At 37.1% G+C, this 15221-nt stretch overlaps 1 protein-coding gene across 1 annotated transcript; it reads right to left on the bottom strand.

Annotated features, from left to right (window-relative positions):
* Window positions 1-441: 441 nt before the first annotated feature.
* LOC128673161 (dipeptidase 1-like) lies at window positions 442-15108 on the bottom strand. The gene is made up of 2 exons (XM_053750810.2): window positions 14660-15108; window positions 442-2117 (listed from the first exon to the last, which is right to left on the bottom strand). Exons 1-2 carry the CDS (start codon window positions 14816-14818, stop codon window positions 771-773), a joined length of 1506 nt encoding a protein of 501 aa, XP_053606785.1. The 5' UTR covers window positions 14819-15108; the 3' UTR covers window positions 442-770.
* Between the last annotated feature and the right edge of the window lie 113 nt (window positions 15109-15221).

Raw genomic sequence — 15221 nt, 5'->3', positions numbered from 1 at the left:
AGTTGTTCAGCCTGATGAAAATCTTCGGTTGAGGTTTAAAAATTTAATTGAAGTCGATATTCTCACTGGGAGTGGTGCCGGTGAAACTGTACTTATCCCGCGTATACCACTCATTGCGACTTTATGTGGCTTTCACCAGGGTGACACTCTTCAGGTCTTTTTATATTGGCGCCCGAAGGAAAGATCCCCAATATAAAGAGTTTACCTAATCTCTGTACCTAATAATTTTGACTCCTTACCGAAACTGTTCGTCCACGCGACCAAAGTCGCGCCTATTTTTAAATAATTTATAAAAAAAAATATTTTTTTACACCTGTGCTTTAGAAGTTTAAGTAAGTGGTACTTAATTTATAGACGTCAATAAGTGATTTATATCATCCTGAGTTGAATAAAGATTTTGTATTTAAATTTTGTCCACTCTTAATGATAATTAAACACACATTATAAATAAAGAATATTTATTTTGTCTATAAACACATCCTTTTATATTATGTTTCATTTTTTATAAATCGCGGATCGCATTGGGCTTTCGTCAACGAAGTCGTGTGCATGGATGGAAGTGTTTAGCGGCAGCCGCGGTCGACACCGATACGAAGCGCCCAGCACGCCGCACCTTTATAGCTAAACGATTTGTGCATAGGTTCAGGTAGAGATTATTTTAATCGCTAAATCACATTTGGACACTAATATACATGTATAACTACGTTCAACAAGTGTCAATATTGAGCAGTACGAGGTGGGCCGCGGGAGTACGCGACACGAGGCCTGCGTCACGCATATTTGTAGACGCAGTTGTGCGTGCGCGGATCTGTGGGCGTCTCCTCTCCTGGCAAGACGGCAGCGCGTCGCCACTGGTCGCGAACGCGCTCCACATTCTGCATCACGCGCACCACGTTCATGCCGGCCAGCTTGCGCACGTCTTCCTCGCTCCAGTCGGGGTCGCGTAGTAACTCCGCCAGAAGATGGGGATACCGCGACACGTCCTCCAGCCCCTCAGGTGGCACATCAATGCCGTCGTACCCCGCACCTAAACCTACATGCTCCACGCCTGCCACTCGTCGCACGTGGTTAATGTGCGCTACTACGTCTTCCACTGTTGCTCGTTCTCCGCAGGCAACTATTTTAGCGTAGAAATTAATCATTACAACACCGCCATTCGCTGCGATCATACGCAACAATTCATCTGGAACGTTTCGACTTGAATTGCAGAGTGCAGCAGCACCCGAATGAGAAAAAACTACTGGAGCTTGCGATGTCTCTATAGCGTCCCGCGCCGTTTCTTCGCCTGCATGCGATAGATCTACAATCATACCAAGCCGATTCATTTCACGCACTACAGCTTTTCCAAAGGCAGTCAGTCCACCAGCAACACCGGCAGTTCGAGCCCACCCCGAATCACAAGTATGAGTAACGGTAAGATATCGGGCTCCAAGTTGATAAAATGCTCGGAGCACCGCTAATGAATCACCAAGAGCGTGTCCTCCTTCTACACCTATTAAAGAAGCTATCCGACCATCTCGATGTGCATCAAGAAGCTCTCCCGCATCCGTTACGAAAGAAAGATGACCAGGATTCATTTCTACTATACGTTTAATAACGTCCATTTGCTCTAGTGCCAGCTGTACGGCATCACGATCCCGCGCTCCGCACGGTACGTAAGCTGACCAAAATTGAGCACCCACTTGACCGAGTCTCAAACGCGGAATATCAGTATGCGACCAGCGCGACTTCGCCCACGGTTCAATGGTTTCAACACCAGCACTCAAGTTGAAATTCACAAGTTTATTATGTAGAAACTTGCGTACGTTCCAAGCAAGATCGTTGTGGCCGTCAACCAATGGAGAGTCTCTGAGCATACGGCGTATAGTTGTGAGTCGCTGTTCTGGCGTTGCACGTCCGCCGCCGCCGAGAGCGAGCGGCAATGCAAGTGCGGCTCCTAGCGCGGCAAGGACGACCAGAGCAGCTAAAGCGATTCGCCAACGTGGCCGTCGAGGTGTTGGCTTTTCGTCTGAGCTGCCTGACGCTGACGCCGATAGAGAGTCTGGAGCCCACCGTCCACAACGTTCTGCTACGTCCGGCAGGGGACCGGGAAAGGTCATGCCTTCTGGTACTGCCGCCTGTAACAAAAACGTTTTGTATTGTAGATAGTTAGTTGTCGTAATTATTACTATCACACAAACAAAACAATTTTCTACATCACTTTCATAAAATTATTTATGAACTGACTGACTCAAGTTTTCTTTATGATAAGTATTTGTCTACGCTTAGGTACGATTTTGAAAGCTAACAACTAAATCGGAAAGTTATTTAGGAAATTTAAAAACAAAGCCGCTATAAAATTTTATATACAAAACACACAAATATATCATACCTATTACCTTTATTATATTAAAGTATCTCTCCCTACTCACTTCTATGCAGTGGATACCAGACATAGTAGAAACGATACCCAAACTAAATATTATATTAGAACAACGAACTTGAAATCACTTCATGACATGAAACATAAACAAGATAATAACCGCAACCACTTACAGAGTGCTTAAACTTGTAAGGGGGATTCGGCATGTGCTCTCAGTACGCGCTATACTATGTTTCGGCATGTGCTCTCAGTACGCGCTATACTATGTCAGTCCCGAGGGACTCGGAACGAGGTGGTACTTCCAGCTGCAGATGTCAGTCATGACGATAATTTACCGCATGTTCAATTATGCAAGGAGTACACACGGGGATGGGCAGTGGGGTTGGGGAGTGAGTAGGGGGAGTCTGAATAGCCTCTGACCCATTTGCAGACAGAACTGGCGCGAAAACCCCGCTCGGCGCCGAGATTTTCAGCGTTGACATGACAAGCTAATGACTAATGCTCTTTTAATTCATCTCAAATTTTTATTTTATAAAATTAATTATAAAAACATAGTTTATAATCTATTTTTGTTATTATTTATGGTAGGTGGCTATTTAAACACCAAACAAATTTTCACAACTTTCACAACTTAGATAGTGCAGGATCCAAGGAAATGTATAGTGGATGTGCGTCTGATCTGAGGGCCCACTTCTTGAAATTCTATAAATGTAATCTGCTTGGGAATTAATGAACATTCCAAAAGAATTGTGAAAGTTGGAATAAGATTTTATAAAAGTCAAAAATAAGCGAGTTACGATCTTTTAAGTCGGGCTCAGTCTTTATAGTCTGAGGGCCCACCTTAAAACTATACACCTTAAAATTCAAGATCTTGCATTTAACAAAATTTGTGAAAATAACATATTAACGTAAAACTCTAGATTATACCTTATCTTCGTTTGAAATTGGCCCTCATACCACACGTTCGTCATACTTTCCAAGCCAATTACAGACCGACAACAAGTTTTCAACTCTTATTTAAAATCATATGCTACATGTAAAATTTTGGGAAACTACGAATCTCGACCATGGTTTATTAAAGAGTTACGAGCTTTCGAAAATTTCCCTACGTCCACTAAAATCCATCTTGAAGATCCATCGATTGGGTTTCCACTTTTGACATTTCACGGCATTAAATTCATATACCTATAACGAAATTAGTAGAAAACCTATCACACCTAAGTTGGCTTTACGAGTAATAGTTGACCAACTGTCTACTATAAAACTTCGAACAATTATGGAACGGTACGAATCTCTCGGTCAGTGAGTCCGACTAGCACTTTCTTGAAATTTTTTGTAGTAGACTACGGAACCTTAAACTGCGCGTGGACCGACACGAAAGTGGCCAAGTGGCTAGTTATTTCTCAATATTTTAATGTAGAAGTTGTTGTATTCATTTACTGAGTGTATATGTTGTAAAGGCTTGTGTTAAAAAAAACACATATATTTACCATTTTACTATCAATATATATAAAACCTTTTTGGGGAGTGTAGGTGAGCACTAAGAGAGAATTTTTGGAAATTCTAACCCGAAGAGGGTGATATGTGAAACACTTTTATATGAAAGTTCTACACCGTTGAAGTGACTTGAAAATTTAGTTGTTTACAACGAATTAATGAATACGTGTTTCAAAATTTTCTGAAAATTAATCCTCAACCCCTTCGGTGAAAATAATGTATGGGACTTATAAAATTTTCAAGATAAAAAGCTGAAAATTGGTAAACACACTCTTTGTAGTCAGAGGAAGAAGAAAAAATAATAATGCATTATCTATATTTTGAATAAATCTATATTTTGATGTAGGGGTGGAAATTTATATGAAACTTCATTATTTTTGAAAAGAGACCCATAAAATGTTTAATTGACGTTTGTGGTTAATAAAAAATCGGAACATAACACGTCATGGAAAATGGGACGGCACGCATTGCAGAAAGCGGGAGTGAGAGTCGTAGCGGGGAATGAAACGGAGACACGTAGTGGAAAATGAGCAATGCAATTAGTGGGTAAAGGGCGGAACACATTGCGAAAAATGTGATGGGACAATATGTACGAAACGGTACGGGTTACCTATATAGCAGGAACCGAAATTGGACAAGTAGCAGGAAATAGGAAATTGAACTAAAGATGAAAAAAAAATACGAATTTGAATTATAAATGTTTACTAGTCTTACAGAATACGTGATAAAAAAATACTTAGATTTTGCTATGAAATTCACGCGGGCGAAGCCGCGGGCAAATGCTAGTATTGTTATAAAGAGATAAGCGTTTGTTAGTTTGCATGTTTTAGGTAGGTAATTTCCGAAACTACTGAACCGATTTCAAAAATTCTTTAACCATTAGAAGGCATATTATCCAGGACTGCTATATGCTATATAAATTCATAAAAGCAGTTTTCTGCTACTGATACTTGAAACTGATAATTGGGAGGGAACAAAATGACACAAGACGTAGACACACGGAAATAAAAAGGAAAATAATTTGGCATATACTTATACATATAATCCAGGCGAGTCCAAAGTGGATTATTTAGTTCTGTTTCATTTTCGTCATTATTTCTTCGTATAGAATAGAAGGGACACTCTTGGGACGAATTCATTAAAAATACATGGCATGCTTGTCTGAAGGGAGACTATGATCGCACATTTAGAGTTTTTTATTCTTTTATAAATAATGAAATCAAACGATATTACGTCCTTTATACTCATATTTGCATTCATTTATATTTTGTTGCTTAGAATAGCTACTTTAATAATCAAAGCCTAGTAAGTACATATAATATTTGTAACTATGCCTACTCTACTTGTCGTGTCGGGATCTTGATGGCGCTCAGCTTGCTTAAGATTCTCATCGAACGAAACTATACTTTTTTGTAAAAAGAAAGGATATAGCCATAAATAGACGAGTCCTCTTGTACAGGTTTTCCTTAGAGGAGTACTGCAAAGAAGACATTAAAACTAGTGTCGGCAATTTTAAAGAATGTATGGAAACATTCTTTCATCCCCCTTTTCGAAGTGGATGAGGGTTTAGGTATTTTTTTAAAAATCTGACACACGTACTTATTCATTAATTTTTTTCCAAATTTCAGCTACGCGATGTAGTTTCGGCTGTACGTTGTCTGTCAGTCAGTCACTCAGTAACGCTAGAGTTTTATTTATATAGATTACCGGAAACCATAAGAGACATAGAAAGCTATGCAAATTTCTTAAAACATGTTAAAGAATTTCTGTACAACAAATGCTACTATTCTATAAATAAAATAAATACTTAGAAGACAACGATACATATTTTTAAAAATAAGACATAATTATAATTCTTATTACTACATTGAACATACATAGATAAAAAAATCTATTATCATTAATTGTCATCTAACATTCTACTTGGGGCAAAAATACATTTTTTGCATGTAAGTATGTATGTTTGTTTGTTTGTTTGTTTGTTTGTTTGTTTGTTTGTTTGTTTGTTTGTTTGTTTGTTTGTTAGTAATAACTTTCGAACCGTTGGTCCGATTTTGATGAAATTTAAAATATATATTTAAGTATATAGGATCTGCCAATGGAATTTTTAAGTTCGTAGGGCAATAAAATCGGTTAAGCCGTTTTCGAAATATTATCACAATTTTGTAAAAAAATATGGTATTTGCGAAGTGAGTTTGTATGTTTGCGCATCAAACCTTTAATTTAGTAATCTTCGTATCTACCAAACCGATTTTAACAATTTTTTCATCATTTTATATGAGCTACATAATCAGACATATATTTATTTTGAAATAAATTCGTTTTCAGCAATATCAATGAACACTTAGTAATCCGAAAAAAAAACGCTACCGAAAATCTTTACGTGCGTGTGCTGGCCCTACTGTTGATTATAAAGGTATATAATGTACTACAAAAATATAGGTTTTTAGTAGATCCATAAAAAAGTCCGCGACACTATACATATATCTTTTATAATTAAGTAACTATAAGGCATTTAATATGTAAAAAGATAATGTAAATTAAAAGGTGCATTTTGACAACTACACAAGCATATTAATCCTTATGATTAAGTTATTTCATCATCAACATAATTTCATGAAGATAAATTTTGTCATTTACAGCACATAAATTGGATGAATAGTTTCTGAAATATCGTGGAATTAAGAAATACGCACTTAGACACACGTTTACACACCAAATTATTTTGTAGGTAGAAATTATTTAAAAGGTATATAGGATCTGTCAATAGAATTTTTAAATTCGTGGGGCATCAAAAGCGGTTAAGTGGTTTTTGAAATATTCATAATTTTGTAAAAAAAATGTATTCACGAGGTCTACGTTCGCGGCGAACAACTAGTTGACCGAGCGAGTGAAGCGAGCGAGGCCTAACATTCTACTTGGGGCAAAAATACATTTTTTGTGTACAAATGTATGTATGTATGTTTGTTTGTTTGTTTGTTTGTTTGTTTGTTTGTTTGTTTGTTTGTTTGTTTGTTTGTAACGCGATAACTTTCGAACCGTTTGTCCGATTATGATGAAATTTAAAAGATATGTAGGATATGCAGTTTAGTCGTTTTCGAAATATTCACAATTTTGTAAAATCTCATCAAAATTTATTGTATTCGCGAGGTCTACGTTCGCGGCGAACAACTAGTTATTAAGAATATAATTTAATATAACATAAATAATATAATAAATAATTTAAATATTTGACATAAAATTAATAACCTTCTAATAAAACTACACAAATTTATCAAGAAAAAAAATACATAAAGCATGCACAATTATTAGTTTTATGATATTATGGCCATTCTCTCATTGCAGCGCCCGTCAGGGCCCTTAATTGGTTCTAATTCAATGAAAAGAATACAGGTATTATTTTTATTAAACATGTATTGCGTCCTTAATGTATTGTAATACATTAAGGACGCAATAAATGTTTTGATTTGATTTGAACTTGGTAAATATCATAATACATCTATTCGAAAGCAGGGACACAATCAACACAGCTTTGTTACTTTTCAAATTTTACCATAATTTTGCTGACCTGCTTAAATTGCTAAACATTCAGCAATTTAAATATATTTTTAATTGTTGCGAAACAAGAATGCCATCAAAAACATGCTATAAAAATCCAAGTCTCGCAGCTCAGTTTTTCTACCCTAAAAAGTTGTGAGATCCATGTAATACCAACGCATGATTACATTGTTTAGTATGTATCACACTATACAATACTACGGAATTATGTCATCCGTTGAGCCGCTTGGAAAAATTACACATTCGTTATGGAGAAGAGAGTTTCAATCGAGTAGGTCGCTCAATAGATTAAACAATCTAATATGATATAATATGTATTACTTGTAAGATACATTGTTTTTATACGATGGCCAAGTCTATCTATTTATTTAATACCTAAAAGATTTTTAATATTGATCTTTCCATTATACAGGTACTTAGATTCATTAACTGCACATGTAACTTTGTAATTTTCTATATTTATATGGGATTACAAAGTTATTAATGCAGTTGGTCTATCTAGAAAACTGGACCGAAATTCCAAAATATTTGGATTTTTCCTTGATTTAGACACACTAATTGTTTTCTAAATTTGAAGGTTCTATGTCCACTAGAAGTGCCTTAGACTTTTGATGATCGGTCAGTCAGTGAGTGAGCGAGTGACAAAATCAAGAAACTTTTACAAGTTACAATCCTTAAACTACTAGTTCAAATTGAATGAAATTTGAAATTTAACAATACCTGCTTAGTTACTGAAAATGCAGACTTCTTGTTTTATCCACAACGACGTTATTGGGGTTCGAAATTGGCCTGAATTGTTTCGACATAACTATATTATGGCTTTTTCTCTCATACTGGGACATATATACCTGTTAACTCCCAATGACCTAATGATAACCATTAAGGTACATAAGTGTCTAATTGGGAACCATATAAAAGGTAAATAAATGTGTGCGGGACTATCTATGCGGGTCTTGTACCCGACATTATAGCCGTACTATCATCATACGTATGCCAATTCGTAACAAGAGTGAGCACGGCACTTCGTTGGCGCGTGCCTTTTGCTACTAATTTATGATATGATGACCTTCATCAGGAGGGAGTCATTACGGTTATTAATTGTAAATAATGGATGGCGACGTCAGCAGCATACCTATATTAATTTTAATATATGGCCTAAAGCCTTAATTACCTGTATGAAGTCCATATTTTCATAAGTCATCAGGTGTGAATTTTTCCGAGCATATTTTTGACCATTTACTGGTTCGAAAATTTTGCAGCGTGTGGCGGTTTCCCATAGTTCTTTTAAATTTTTTATCTTTTAGAAAACGATGTTGTACTCTAAAGTAAACGTTTTCCATACACTTAGCAAAAGGTGGCAATGCTTTTGTTTACCAACCAAACAGTTCTGCACTCTGGCGGGATAATAATATTTATATATTATTACAGTATAAGTAAGTATTATATTATTACTTATATACTTACTTAGTATTAGAAACATTTGAAAAAAGCGTTCAAAGTTCGTACTTTTTTTTTAATTGGACAATTAAATTGGTTTCTTGGCTTTTTCTATTATTTCGGCGGTAATTCAAAATTTAACCTGAATTTTATTGTGTTCAAAATGGGCAGCAACCATAAAAGTTGTCACGCGTCACCTAGGCAAATAATTGTTAATATAGGTCCAAAGTGGTTGCACAAAAGAATAGCTTAGAACATTTATTAGCTTAGTTTCGTATTTGTAAGTTTTATATTTACACTGTTATGTTGTGTACATAAATAAATAAAATAAATAAATTTAATTTGTTTTGTGAAGAAAGTTTTTAAAGCAATTGATCATTGTAAAACACATGTAACTGTTGAAAATGTTCTTAGAAAGGCTCGGCCAAGAAAAACCTCTCCCCGAGAAGATATGCTTATCGTTCATATTGCTAAAAAATACACACCTAATAAAATACCTAGGTATATATTTAATAATTTACCCACTTAGATACATCACTGCTCTTATGTACAGTACCTGATGCTCGTATTTCAAAATAAATCAAGAAAACCTATGCTCTATGATTTACTATTTATCTCTCTCTCTATGATTTAGCTTTTGTTACTCGGTCGGAGGTCACATTTTAAAAGAAGCAAGCAAGCGAGCCATCTGTGGCAACAGTTGGCACTGGAGACTGAATTTTATTGTGTTTTTTATTACCGTTTGTACTGCAAGCTTACACAAAAGCATCAGTATAGTCGCATCGTAATGGAACCGAGATTTCGAAACGTGATGCAAATAGTTGGCTGAACAATTTCCGGCGAAGGATAGTAGACACATGCTTGCTCAGTGTCCCAGGTGTGCCCCGGTCAATTTGCGCGCCTGATAGAGTGGAATGAACGGTAACGGCCAGCGAGCCTCCCCTCACCTTGCTAATCAGACCGTTTATAATTCTATACATTTTTACAAATAACTCTTCTTTGAAAAAATAGCACCAAAATAGTAAATCCTTGAAATCCCTAAAACTAGCAAATAGTTTTAGTAGGCAACAAAACATTGTCAATTACAATGTCAACTAACCAGTACTCGTGAAAATAGGTACTATTGGTATTAATAAATCTATAAGTAATAACAAATCTTTACGGACACCCCAGTATTCGAAGATCCACCATATACAGCTACGCGTGGTCGGTGAAGACAAAGTTCAAACTTACTCGTAAGTTTTTAATTGAATAAGAAAGATATTTGCGTCATCATCTAACCTGAAAAAATATTTCCATGTACAAAAAAATATTTAAAAAGTAAATGTTTTCAGTAAGAAAGAAGGACGCGAAGCCGTAACCTGTAAACAATGGCGAGTAGGAGGAAGTTAGTTCGAATGTAGGGTCGGTTTCGCAAACGGTGAACTCAGAGACTAAGAAAGTTGTGCTAACATCTCAGTTGGCGGGCGGCGCGCGGGCGGAGCTGCATCGATTCGTTGCACGCGGCGGGCGCTGGATGCGGCCCCTGGCCTCGTAGCCGCTCAGCTAGCCGGCCCCCTCAGCATAATGTTGCGTGAAATTTGCACCCCCATTGTTACCTTACAACTAGCCATTCGTCCGCACCGCTTTTATAGAGCGAGACCTGGATGTTTTATGGACCGAACTTTTGAAAATACCCATGAATCACTCTACCAAACATTAATAGAATTGAATCAAGAGTTTTTCCACTAAACACAGGGTTCGTGGCATAGTATTTATTTGATTTGGACCCGTGAAACCGTCTCCACTGTAAATTATATTGTTATTAGCATTCACTACACCGTCTATATATATGAAAGAAGAGTACGTATCTGCTGTATGTTTGTAATAAAAATAATAAAAAAAATTCCTCAATGAGATACCTAGGTACTTTTAGATACAAAGTTTATCGCACATTAGGGGCTGAACGCTAGTATTTTAAACCCATTAGTGTTCTTGGATGATCAAAAGTTTAAATGGGTACAAACAAAGTCGTCCAAATATAGAAGGTCACTGGAGTTTTCAGCAACATTAGGTACTCATAAACTGTGACGTATTTAGTATATTCTTTTTTGGACGAGCGGATTTTTCAACTAGGTCATCCCTTAAAATTAGATGGTCAGAGCGCTTATGAGGACACAGTTCTAATGTTCCAAGCACAAAGATAGCCCAGATCAATATCTCATCGGGCCGTCTGTTAAGAGCAGTAAAAATAGAAGACTGACAACAAAAAAGATAAAACTTCTAAGTAAGCCACGCAACCACTTTGATGTTATTTGCGAACGACGATGCGTGAACCGAGGCGATATTTCGGACGTCAAGTTTCCCCTAATACCGGCTCAAGTACCTACAGCAAAAGGAAGTCATAAAACGACTTCAGGAAAATATTTGTTAAAGAGACGAACGAGGAGAGCCGTTTACCCGCCATGATTAAGGAAGAGATATCTGATGTTTTCCTTCCTCTAAGTGTGTACCCAACCTACCTGAGAGTACCTTTGTGAACTTACTTCTAGTAAGTAATTCAATGAGTATTGTTAATATCATACATAAAACAAATATATTAATTTTACCTATGGTTAATATCTTGGTAATATTTACCTTAAAGTATTTAAGTCCATGCTAGCGTTGAAAATTCACATAAAAATATATTTAGGTATTTCTGCGAAAATAAACAAATTTTTGTTCATGTTTACCAGGTTATTTTATAAAAGATATCTTGGGAAAAAATATAAGCACTAAGCTTGTATCACGGGTCCTTACAATCACGGTGAAATTGTGATGAATTTAAGTGCCTGGCTATTAACTGAAGATTTAACAATTTGAACAGTAAATGGCAATTTTATTCCGGCATCTTTCTCTATGTCGTGTTAATAGGGTCACCTCCACTTAGCTACAGTTTCCAAGGCTGAAAATTGTATGTAAATATTGTAAATATATTCCGAGGTAATTTATTAACGGGAATAATACGTTTGTTGTTTTTCCACAATCAAGAAACATAGTTATTAATAGGATAAAATTTGACTATGTTTTCCTTTTCAGTAGTTCTTATCAAAATTGGTTACGGACGTAACGACGTAAATCATTGAATGAAATGAAAAAAAAAGATAAGTCATAAGTAATTTTAGCGTCTCTAGACGTACGTTTCGTAGCAGGTTGCTACATTCATTCGTAGCTAGTTACGATTTGCTACATGCTACGATTTATTTATTGTAGATTTTCATAGCAAACTATGATGTGATACGCTACTCTATGACTCGCGCTTGCGGCTTAACTTGTCTTTCTCAAAGTCGTAGCAAGTAAGCTACGCTACACTCTACGCTATGTTTTAGTAATTGTATAACTTTTTAATCCTCGCCCGACGCATAATGATGTTTTATATTTTTTAAATTATTAATTTAATATTATAGGCGTGTCTGTTTTTATTTTTTTTTAAACTTTTGGTATGTATTACGGTACTACATACCACATACCATACATACAATAACATACATACATACATACATACCACACGTGAACGAAAAGTCAGAAAAAAATATCAACGCGCACATTTTATCGATTAAATGAAAAATAATTTTACAAAATCTTACTAATATCATAAATGCGGAAGTTTGGACGTGAGGATCTTTGATACTTAATCACATGGTGGTAGTTATAAATAAAAGAAATATGTGGTAATCATTCCGCTGTGTAAACTACTTATATCTCATGATATTTTTCTGAAATGAAACTCACTATAAAAATAACGATATGCGAGTTATTGATAGGAATTTAACAAAGAGGATGGGACAGACTCGGGGAGATAAGACGGTAATCCTTCAAAGCTATAAAATTGAGTGGCACCGCCGAACTGAGATGTACCTAGCTAAAGCCTGCGATCCGGAAAATGAATATGATATATAATGAATAGATATGTAGGTAATACAATAAACAATCCTTATTCTAATAAAATGTGATGCCTTTGGTGTCGCAATGTTTTCTGGGCAGCGGTTTTACCATCTGGGCGTCTATTCTGCTAAGTTTAAGCCAAAAGTGCTTTTCAATAATAGCATACAGTACGAACAACTATTGCGACACGATAACGAGTTATCGTTAATAGAATCGACACACAATCGACACCATGGAGACGAATGCTTGCGGAATGTTGTCGAAATGCGGATTTTTTTTTTTAATTTATCTGAGTTTCGTGTTTATAATAGGTATCATAAAGTAATCTTAAGGAAACTTATTTCGTGGCCAGCTTTATCTGTGTGTTTGTTTCTCTTCTCATTTAATTGTTTAGGATAAATTAGATTATTAGAAGAAATATAGAAATAAACTTATACTAAATTTAAAAATAAAGTAAATTAAAAAACATATTTATAAGAAAATCTAATGCCGATATTTATACTTATGTGGTTTAAATTTGTTATGTTATGTACGTATTAATGATTAGGTTAGGTATAAATGTATCAATAATTACCTATCGTATCCTACATTCCTTCCTACATATATGGGGCAGGTAACTAAGCATTACAGGGTTGTAATTGATGATTCCTAAAATATGAAATGGTGAAGTGTGTATAAAAACATGGTAAAGAAAAAAAAAAGATTAATACCGCGTTCAAACAAGCAAACATGCAAATTCTACTTTATAATATAAGTCTAGATTCCTAGAAAGTGTTACTAAAATGTGTAATAAAATAAATATATCTGTCAGATCTGCAGATTTCAAGTGTGGATTCTATTTATACGTTGAATCTGCTTTATCTGAAAGTGAAATCAAGCGTGTAACCGAAGACAGATAGCTGTGGGTGACAGTGAACAATGCGCTTTGACTTATTGCACCTGGTGCTAGAACTTGAAAGTATTTTTTTTTCCATTTGAATACAGAAAACGTAGCTAGATGTAGTTTCAGGTTGCCTATATACTTACTATGATCGAATCCTGTGCAATACACAAATAATTTTCTAAATTCGAATAAATGAAGTCGTGTAATGAAGTCGAAGTAAATGAAATCGACAGGGCGTTCTTTAATAATATTCTACCTACCCTATTTTACATTAATACTCTATGTCTTGTACTATTATGTCTCTTCTCTTATAATACGTAAGGATATAGCAGAAATAAAACAGCAGTGAGGATTTATTGATTTGACAAGTGCAAGCTTTTTTTATGTTATTATTGATATATGTAAGTATACTTATATGTTGGGGTGGAATTTTGTAACTCAATTTTGAAGCAGATATCTTCAACCGATTGAGCTGATATTTTGTACACACGTTTAGATTGGACGACAATGCATAATTATGACAAGCATGACTTAATGGTGCAGCCACGAACCAGATGAGCTCTTCAAAGATCTCTCTGACATGAAGAAAAGCTCGTGCCAAAAATGTCAATTTTGTAAAAAAAACTTGTAACTCATACATTGTGTGCCATAGATCAACCAAAAATGTCCGGTTGTGTGCACTCGTTTCAATTGTTATCAATTTATTAATAAACTTTTGTATTCCTGTATATTACCGTGTACCACATTCATTGAAAACGACCCAGAATTAAGATTATGAACCTACCTACCTATAAACGGAATACATTTTTTAAGGGATTCCTTATTAAATACATTTTTTTTAACGAAGAACCTCGCAAATCTAATAAGTTTGATAAACCCCATCAAATATAGACTGAATTTGTGAAGCGTGTGAGAGACAGGCTACTACAAACAAGTCAGCATGGTGGCGTCCCTATCGGACGCCGCGTTTCATGGTACGGTATGGTATTGGGGCAGACGGAACAGGCGGTCACACGTACGTGGGCGTGCGGAGATGTGATCGCGCGGCAAACACAGGCGTGTGCCGCTGGCGCCACCTGGTAGTCCATATAGTTCCCGTAGCCCATGTGGTCGCAGGTGCAGGCGCAGTTCTCGATGTGCCGCCGCAGTTCGAGCTCGACTTCCCACGGCGGCTCCATGAGCGCGTCGAGGCCGGCGGGCGCGCGCCTCGGCGAGCCCGCGCCTCCGCGCGCTGCGAATGCGGCCCCGGGCCGGGCGCGGGCCGCACCTGCGCGACGCCACCTGCCTCCCCGCCCCCCGCCCGGCGAGCTCCACCATACACCTCACCGGCTAGCGCGGTCCAGCGTTGGCGACACGGCCCTCGCAGCGGGCCCGGGACGCTCGAGCGGGCGAACAGCGAGCCGCGGCGCGCGCGGAGGCTAGTGTGTCGGCACACATAGCTTGGCGGACGGCAGCCAGCGGAGGAATGCCGCGCGCCCGAGCCCGGCCGACCAGGCCCCGGACGGCCGGGCCGCGTCGGCGCGCCGAGCTCCACGTGACGGCTCCGCCCCCGCCTCTGTCACCCTCTCCTCTCCACCACAC

Source organism: Plodia interpunctella, chromosome 10 (assembly GCF_027563975.2).
Source record: "Plodia interpunctella isolate USDA-ARS_2022_Savannah chromosome 10, ilPloInte3.2, whole genome shotgun sequence".
Taxonomy (NCBI): domain Eukaryota; kingdom Metazoa; phylum Arthropoda; class Insecta; order Lepidoptera; family Pyralidae; genus Plodia; species Plodia interpunctella.
The sequence above is the reverse complement of the archived record's forward strand: the minus strand, read 5'-3'. Positions and strand labels throughout refer to the sequence as shown.

What these genes read in the sequence shown, in the direction of transcription:
- LOC128673161 (XM_053750810.2), bottom strand. Translation starts at nt 14,818, where the DNA reads ATGGAGCCGCCGTGGGAAGTCGAGCTCGAACTGCGGCGGCACATCGAG. An exon ending in TCACATCTCCGCACGCCCAC is followed by an intron (nt 2,118 to 14,659) that starts GTACGTGTGACC and finishes TTTTTGTTACAG; the next exon opens with GCGGCAGTACCAGAAGGCAT.